The following is an 8,962-nucleotide window of genomic DNA, read 5'->3' on the forward strand; positions in this document are numbered from 1 at the left end:
AAAATGCTAGTTCTTGCTTGAAAGATGTTGCCATTTAAAATGATGGACAGACATAGGCTCCTTCCTGCAGTGGTTAGGGAACGATGTCTCTTGGACTTACTCTAACCCCATGCTGTTGGGTAGAAGGAGTAGGGTTGTGTGTTATATGTACTGTGAGTCTGTGTTTTATTTTGTTTTTGTTTCTTCTATGTCTTAATGAGTTAGGTTTATTCATCTATGTAATCCCTCATGTTATTCAATAATTTCATTTGAACTTATTCCTGGTACATCAAAGGGTGCAAATATCCCATAAAAGTAATAAAAGAAAAATCTTGTCGTACTTGAAAAAAGAGAAAGTAGCTATTGGACTGCTACAGGAAACACATATAGCAAAGGCCGAACACTGAACATTAAAGAGAAATTGGGTTGGGCAAGTATTTTCTGCCTCATACAACAGCAACAGCAGGGGAGTTACTAATTTAATTAATAAGGACTTTCCCCTAAAAGTTGAGCATTGTGAATCAGATCCAGATGGTTGAAGAAAATAAAGAATGTTCCGGGTTCTTCTTCGTCTGAGGTGGAGAGACCAGAAATTATTTTTAATATAGGCTCATCTCTGAGGATTGTTTCTTTGAAATTAATATATAGTGATTAATGACAGAAAAATGTCATATACTATTTTTGTTTGTTATTGAAATCTGTTTGGGGGATTGTTTCATGGGGACAAGATCTTTTTATTTTATTTTTACTTTACTATAATGAATAGCTTGATTGGTGGTTTATGTGTACTTTGTCACTGTTACCGTGGTATAAGGGTTACACAAGGCAAGTACAAATTACAAATAAAAGTGTAGACACTAAATGACACAACCATATTATTTGACCATTCTTAACGATTTTCTTCCTGGAACTCTAGAACCTAGAACTCTTACACCTCTCTCTACCCCCCCCCCCCCCCCCCCCCCCCCCCCCCCCCCCCCCCCCCCCCCCCCCCCCCCCCCCCCCCCCTTGGGATCAGCATAATCGGGTTTTTTTTTGGATCAAAGTTATCCAAATCCTACTGACAAGTTGTGAACAACCCAAACTGAAGGTTTGATCCAGATTTAAAACTATGATTAGATTCCGTGATCTAATCTGATTTCAGATTCCTCCTTTCCCTTTTGAACAGCCCATTATCAAGGAGCCAGTTGTTCAAAGGTAAACTGATCGGATTTTGGTGATCGGATTAGATCAGATCTTGAAAATGGGTTGTTCAAAAGGGAAAGAAGGAATCTGACATCAGATCAAATCAGGCCTATTGTCTGCAATCCTTATTTTGAATTGTCTTGTTTAGATGTGGGTTTGAAACATTGAACAAGGCTGGGGTCTTAAAATACAAGAGCTCTTCTCAGATGGGATCTAATTTGAGCTCCCTCAGACACAATTTGTCCGTTAGTTACAGTTTAAGAGCTATTTCCATCATTCTATACCAACACATATGGATGGTTTGAATGCAAATCCGCTTGAAAAGATACAACTTTTAAATTATATTTATTCTGAAATGTTTGTCACCATCCCTCCAATCAATAGTAAAACTTCCTGAGTGAAGATTTTTGATCCCATCTGGATGAGAGGATGTGGAAAAGGATCTTGTTGAATGCAAAACAAATTACACGTTCTAATAAATCAAATGAGACTTACTATGAGATTGTCCACAGAATGCATGTTGTTCCTGCTGTTTGCTGTAAATATGACCCAATGTGCTCATCATTAAGTGTAAAATGTAAAAATAGCTTTGGCACTTATGGACATCTAATGTGGTCATGTCCAAATATCTAGAGTTTCTGGCTATTGGTCCAAAACAAGATTAAGAACATTTTTAGGTTTGATATTCCACTAAATCCATTTTGTACTGGGACTGGATGCCAATTAGGATCGTAGGTCCATTCGCAGAGTTGCTTTGCATGCTGCAAGCCTCACAATACTACATAACGAGGATTCTCCGACCATTACACTGTGGTGTGGAAAATGTATTTCCATTTTGCCATTGGAGATATTATCACATGTACTTAGAAATACGCTTGATGTTTTTGTAAGGGAATGGTCCCCATTAGAATTATACCTGAAAGAAGAATGTATTAGAGTAATATGTATAGGGGTAGGAATTTGAAAAGGGACTGAATAAGCACATGGAATATTTCATTTTGCACTGAAACTGCTAGTTTTGTTTGACTTAACTCTCTGATTTGTTTTTTTGTTTCTTTTGTGTGACTGTTTATGTCTTGTATCACTCGTGGGTCCTTGAATTGTCTCACATTAAAATATAATAAAGAAAAAAAAATGCTATCAGCAATTCGTTCACTACTGAAACATGCAAGGACTTTCAAGTAACACACAAATAAAACTCAATATAATACTTTTGCAATACCAACCACAAAATAAAAAAAAAAATTATTTTATGGTGATTGTAGCCACTGCAGATAGGATCAGAGATGCATGAAGCGTACAATAAACACCCAGGAAGTAACTTTTGGCTTTCAAAATAATAACTCTTATTTTGAAAATAAAATAAAACAAAACGAACGAAAATACATTTATTAACATATAAAAATGAAAGGTTCAGTCACGCAAAACATGAGTGAAACAAATCACAAATAGATTAATAGGTCTTTTCTATAAACTCTGTGTTGCAGGAGTTTTACATCAAATGCAAACTGTAATGATTTCAGTCAACTGGGAATCTCGTGCAGAAACATACGTGGATAGAATTCATAATTCTGTTGTTATGTGTAAATAAACGTGTGAAGAAATCTCTTTATTTTATCTTTATTCTGTAGTTACCAGCACTATATCACGCGGTAATATATTCCCTGTCAGAGGTGTTACTTTTATAATCAGTAGATTTTTAACTTTAACTGAAATTAACTCCCAGGCAGAAAACAAAATACATAAAACATATGAAAGATGTAAAACAAATGTTAAAATCCACCACATTGGCTACCACTAAACCCAAACAATAATTGTTAAAATACAAACACAGAAAAATCTATATTGTCACCCACTAATTTTAGAATTGAATTATGACAGACAGAAATATAACGTTAACATAGTAATATGGAAAATGACTAAAGAGAAATGTATCTAGTAACATATAACAATCAAGATAAATTAACACGATGAGGTGCACTTCCAGTTTTGGGGGTTTTGTTGGACACAAGTCTTTATAGAGGGAGAAGGAGAGGAGGGGTTGTGCTTCTGACTGCCTGGGGGGAAAGCTGGTGTAACGTGAGGGTTCGATATGTGGTGGTGGATCACTCTTTAAGGGAGTAAACATATGAATTAACTCAGCTTCTAAACCTTACACTGGTTTTGTTGGTTCTGGATCTGATTCTGATTCTCGTTTCCATATGGAGGAATGCTCATTGGCCAACTTCTCTAGTCAACATTTGTCTAACAACTCGGCAGAAGAGGATCGTTGCTCAGAAAGCTGGTTTCTTCAATATTCTAGGTATTTACCTTTAGCTCCTTGTTTCAATCTATTTTATTTTGAAAGTCCTCCCGGAAGTTCTAACCCTTACTGCGTGTGACTTGGTGGTGTGAGCGGGTTTGAGTCGCAACAACCTCGGGGGGGTTATTCCACCCCTACCTCCAGTCCTCTCCTCTCATACGTGCTGCTGGTAACAAAGGAGACAACAGGGGGACGATGGGTGCTCACACAACGCTGTCAGAGGAACAAAAAGGAACCAAACCGGTTTGCTTTTACATTCTGGATCATTTTTCTTAACAGTATATTTAACGACGAATGTTTTTAAAGTAGTGTACACTAGCGTAGCTGCGCCCCGGACCGATTTGAACCTAAAGCGTGTTTTCTGGCCACAGCTGACCATGTTGGATTGCCAACACTAGAGCCGATCCACAGGAGAAGGATTCAGAAACATGTCTGCTTAACATTGGTGAGTTTTCTTTCACCTAATTTATGTTTTAAGCGAGATTAGTTCATTATTGGTAATGTAGCAGGTGTGGGTTGGTTGATGTTGATGATTGAGTCTAGATGCACCTGTTCCCATATGAAAACCGAGTGACGTTGTCCTACTGAAAAGTAAGTATTTAACCCTTTAGGCAATACTGTAGAAAATCTTGTTGTAGTTGATCACTTGACACGTTTACCATTTTGTTAAGGTAGGTAACAGCGCTATTAGGCCTAAGTTAGAACTGTGTGTGTGTGTGTGTGTGTGTGTGTGTGTGTGTGTGTGTGTGTGTGTGTGTGTGAGTGAGTGAGTGTTCCTTCCCGACACACCTTTTCCGTCCCCCCTTCCTGGCCAACGTGGAGCTTACATACACATAACTTGTATTGTAATGGTAGCTCTCTTAAAGCCCCCCTACCCATTCCTGTCCAGAGCAGATGGCATACTTTGCGCGCGCGCACACGCACACGCACACACACACACACACACACACACACACACACACACACACACACACACACACAAACATTGTGTTAATGGAGCCCTCAAGCACTTAAGGATTGTTCTCTAGCTAGTCTGATTTAAGGGATCACACCATCTCTGATAGGTCTTGGACTTACCAGGACAAATACACTTAGTGGAATGAATGAGTGGCCCACTGACCCACCCTTAGTGTTTTTAGGGTGCAGTAGACTGGAGGATGTAGCTATTGACCTAACCAGGTCAACAGAGCAAAGAGTGACAGAAGAGAAGTGAAGTCTGGTTGGGGCTGATTGAAAGAAAGTCAGGAGGGAATTTTGAAGTCTAATCTCTCACTTCTATAAGTGCATTAACACACAATCCTAATGTGTTATCCCCACTGTGTAGAAGAGTGCTTTGTGAGTGTACTCACCCTCCTGTTCGAGGTTTATATGTCATCCTGTGGACAATGGTAATAACCTGAGGGCCAAAAGCAAAACCTGGAAAGACCTGAAACACACACACGCACACACACACGCACACGCACACATTCACACACACCTACAATTTAATGCTTACTGTACTTCCCATCTAAACTGGTCCGACCAGCTTTCTCAATTACAAACCTCTACTGGTTGAGTGTTGTTGACGTGAGTGAGCTGTGTGCAAAAGAGTCTAAGTCAATAGCCCAAAAAGTGGATTGCTGTCTGTGATGCTTTTGTTTACCTGCTGGTTGCAGGCACCACTCTTAACTAAGACACATTGCAATCAGTTATGTTGATATGGTAACAAAGTATTTCATCTTAATTTCTTATAAATGTTGTCTGGTCCGGTAGACAAGCAATATCCCTTTAGAAATGCAGATAGCGTGGCTAAAATATAAATACTCGGGGTTTGAATGAATGTCAGCTGCTTACTGGCATCTGTTATTATTTTAAACATGTATAGACTGAGTAATTATTTAATTAATCCAAAACATGATCACAACATTAGTTGTCAATTAGAATTGTTTTTTTGCCCTTCAATGGTGCGTGTGTGATCCTCAATGCATGCGGCTACACGCAACATTATTCATAGAGTCACACAAAGCAGTGCACTAGTGTTTTCTGCATGACTCAGAAGATGACTAACCCTCTTTTGGTTTGGTATTGCATCAGCTGTTGTACACGGTGAGAATAATCTGCAGCACGGACTTTTGGTTGCCCAGATTGGAAACTGCACTTAACTTTACAGTCATCACATTTCTTTTTATAGGCCACATATTTTTACAGGCTTCATTTGAATGACTAGAGTGCTTAGTATGAGGAAACAGTGTTTGAATTTTAAAGGATGGAATCTGTGTCGGGTTTACGGCAGTCACAAGTGTCAGTGTTTGTACATTTGTAAATACATTTATTCCTAATTATGAGTTTAGTTTTTTGTGAACAAGAGATAGCAGCACACACTTAACAGAATTTCCCTTCGGGGATCAATAAAGTATTTCTGATTCTGATTCTTAGAGATCTTATTTTCAAAACATGGACATCTATGTAAAGTTTTCAGACAATGTTGCACATGAGATAGTAAACAGGTGTACCAAACAGGGTGGAGTGATTTAAATTGCACTTTTGTATTGAAACAGTGGTTAACTATTAATTGAATTACAGCCGTGTGTCATTATGAATCATACATACACTACTGTTCAAAATGGTAGTAGGTAATACATATGAATTAACAGCAAGCCAAAGAAGAATTGACATTTGTATTTGTGTTCTTTACACATAAGTCCAAGCTGTATTAACATTACATTTGAGAATAGTTTCCAATGGCTGACTCTTACTCACAGCAATCTTCTCTGAAACGGAAACCTTGTGTTTGATTGGGATCCCTGTTTTGATACTGATGAGCCAATCCGGCCATTACAGCAGTAAAGGCATAAACAAGTTACTAGGGAACTTTACAATGGAAACTTCCATTATCTCTACTAGTCATAGCTTTATTTCCCTTTACTGTGTGCCTTTGTAGTGCAGAAAACAGACTCAGCTACTCAGCTGGTTTGACATTACCTTGTGTTCTTTGTGGGAATGTGTTCTTACCAGAAATGAATTGGCTCCTTACAGTGCAAAGTTCATTTTCCTCTGAGGCCCTGCAGTGGGGGATTTGTAGTATAGAGCTGCAAAGTCTGATTATAGGATTATACTGTAAAGGAAATATTGAATTGAGTGTTTATTACATTGTGTTTTCTTTCAGCTACAGAAAATGACTATAATTATAATGAGCTGTGCTTTTTTAAAGTAATTGCAAGATAAAAAGGTTGGGAGCCACTAATCCGCTATGGAACCGCTACATCCCCAACTGAAGTCTTTCTCCCCCATTCCATGTTAGCTCTCTATGGTCTAATGAAGGCACAAAATACAAGAAATGTTGCTTTTAATAATGTAGACATTAAATTTGATATGATATAAAAGTGGTTTTAAACTTTCTCTTCCTTTCTCATCAGGTGACATGCTCTCTTTGACCTGACTTGTCAGTATCTGGGTGTAAACACCAGCTACCATGTCTGTCCAGGAAGCATCCCAACGGCCCCTGTCGCCTAAACCCCTCAAACCTGAGCCCAAACTGAGACTAGAGATCCCTCCGAAACCGACACCTCAAACCAGCTCCCCTCCTCAGGGAGACAGTGGCATCAGCACGAGGCTTTCTGAAGGAAAGATCAAGAGGATTGTGAGCAAGTTTAGCATAAATGATTTGAATGAACCGGGGGAACAACAGCCCACCAATGGAAACGCAGACTTCAGGCCAATTAAACGGCCCAAAAGGCCGCCTACAGTACGGCCCAAACCAAGCCGTGCCAATCTGCAGCTTCAGGTTAGCGGAGAGAAGGCGCCTCCGCTGCCTGTTAAGAGGAGCCGCACCCTTCAGAAGCAGAAGGGTGGGAGTTTAGAGGATGGGGACCCCATCAGTGTGGAAGGAGGTCGATCAGGTACAGGGGGTTTTACACTTTTTAAACTAGTGTTTCTGTCTTTGGCTTCTGCTGCTGCTCTAGTATTTATCTTTTGAATATATTCCACATATTCTTTTTTTTATATTATTTTAATGTTTTGTACTATAGATTTGTTGTTGGTGTGTGTGTGTGTGTGTGTGTGTGTGTGTGTGTGTGTGTGTGTGTGTGTGTGTGTGTGTGTGTGTGTGTGTGTGTGTGTGTGTGTGTGTGTATATATATATATATACACACACATACAGTACAGGCCAAAAGTTTGGACATACCTTGTCATTCAATGCGTTTTCTTCATTTTCATGACTATTTACATTGCAAATTATCACTGAAGGCATCAAAACTATGAATGAACATATGTGGAAATATCTACTTAACAAAAAAGTGTGAAATAACTGAAAACATGTCTTATATTCTAGTTTCTTCAAAGTAGCCACCCTTTGCTTTTTTGATAGTGCTGCAAACCCTTGGTGTTCGCTCAATGAGCTTTATGAGGTACTCAGCTGAAATGGGTTTCACTTCACAGGTGGGCCTAGTCAGGGTTAATTAGTGGAATTTCTTGCCTTATTAATAGAGTTGTGTTGTGCAGAAGTCAGGTTATACACAGTTGACAGCTCTATTGGACAACTGTTAGAATTCATATTATGGCAAGAACCAATCAGCTGAGTAAAGAGAAACGAGTGGCCATCATTACTTGAAATGAAGGTCAGTCGGATCGGAAAATTGCAAAAACTTTGAATGTGTCCCAAGTGCAGTTGCAAAAACAATCAAGCGCTACAACAAAACTGGCTCACATGAGGACCGCCCCAGGAAAGGAAGACCAAGAGTCACCTCTGCTGCTGAGGATAACTTCATAAATCAGAAATTGCAAGTTAACAGCAGCTCAGATTAGAACCCAGATGATTACCACACAGAGTTCTAGCAGCAGACCCTCTGGAACAACTGTTAAAGAGGAGACTGCGCGAATCAGGCCTTCATGGTCACATAGCAGCTACGAAACCACTGCTAAGGAGAGGCCACAAGCAGAAGAGATTTGTTAGGGCCAAGAAACCTAAGGAATGGACATTAGACCAGTGGAAATCTGTGCTTTGGTCTGATGAGTCCAAGTTTGAGATAACCACCGTGTCTTTGTGCAACGGAGAAAAGGTGACCGGATGGATTCTATATGCCTGGTTCTCACCGTGAAGCATGGAGGAGGAGGTGTGATGGTGTGGGGGTGCTTTGCTGGTGACACAGTTGGGGATTTATTCAAAATTGAAGGCATACTGAACCAGCATGGCTACCACAGCATCCTGCTGCGACATGCGACATCCCATCCGGGATTAAGAGTGTTTAAGATTAAGATTAAGGGGTTAAATTGGACCATCATTTATTTTTCAGGATAATGACCCCAAACACACCTCCAGGCTGTGCAAGGGCTATTTGACCAAGAAGGAGAGTGATCGAGTGCTGCGCCTCCACAGTCACTGGACTTGAACCTAATTGAGATGGTTTGTGGAGAGCTGGACCAGCCAACAAGTGCTGAGTAATTCTGGGAACTCCTTCAAGACTGTTGGGAAACCATTTCAGGTGACTACCTCTTGAAGCTCATCAAGAGAATGCCAAG

General features: G+C 39.8%; 1 protein-coding gene across 2 annotated transcripts in view; it reads left to right on the forward strand.

Moving 5' to 3' along the window:
* The first annotated feature begins 3,589 nt into the window (after positions 1–3,589).
* Positions 3,590–8,962, forward strand: part of si:dkey-38p12.3 (rho guanine nucleotide exchange factor 15) — a 16,541-nt gene continuing 11,168 nt past the window's right edge. The window contains exons 1-2 of one of the 2 annotated variants that reach the window (XM_034856371.1): positions 3,590–3,911; positions 6,862–7,344. In XM_034856371.1, the coding sequence (XP_034712262.1) occupies positions 6,918–7,344 (427 nt within the window). In that variant the 5' untranslated portion in view covers positions 3,590–3,911; positions 6,862–6,917. Of the gene's footprint in view, positions 3,912–6,861; positions 7,345–8,962 lie in introns of those variants that run through there. The other variant, XM_034856370.1, reaches the window with a different exon arrangement.

This window comes from Etheostoma cragini, chromosome 19 (assembly GCF_013103735.1).
Source record: "Etheostoma cragini isolate CJK2018 chromosome 19, CSU_Ecrag_1.0, whole genome shotgun sequence".
In the NCBI taxonomy this organism is placed as follows: Eukaryota; Metazoa; Chordata; class Actinopteri; order Perciformes; family Percidae; genus Etheostoma; species Etheostoma cragini.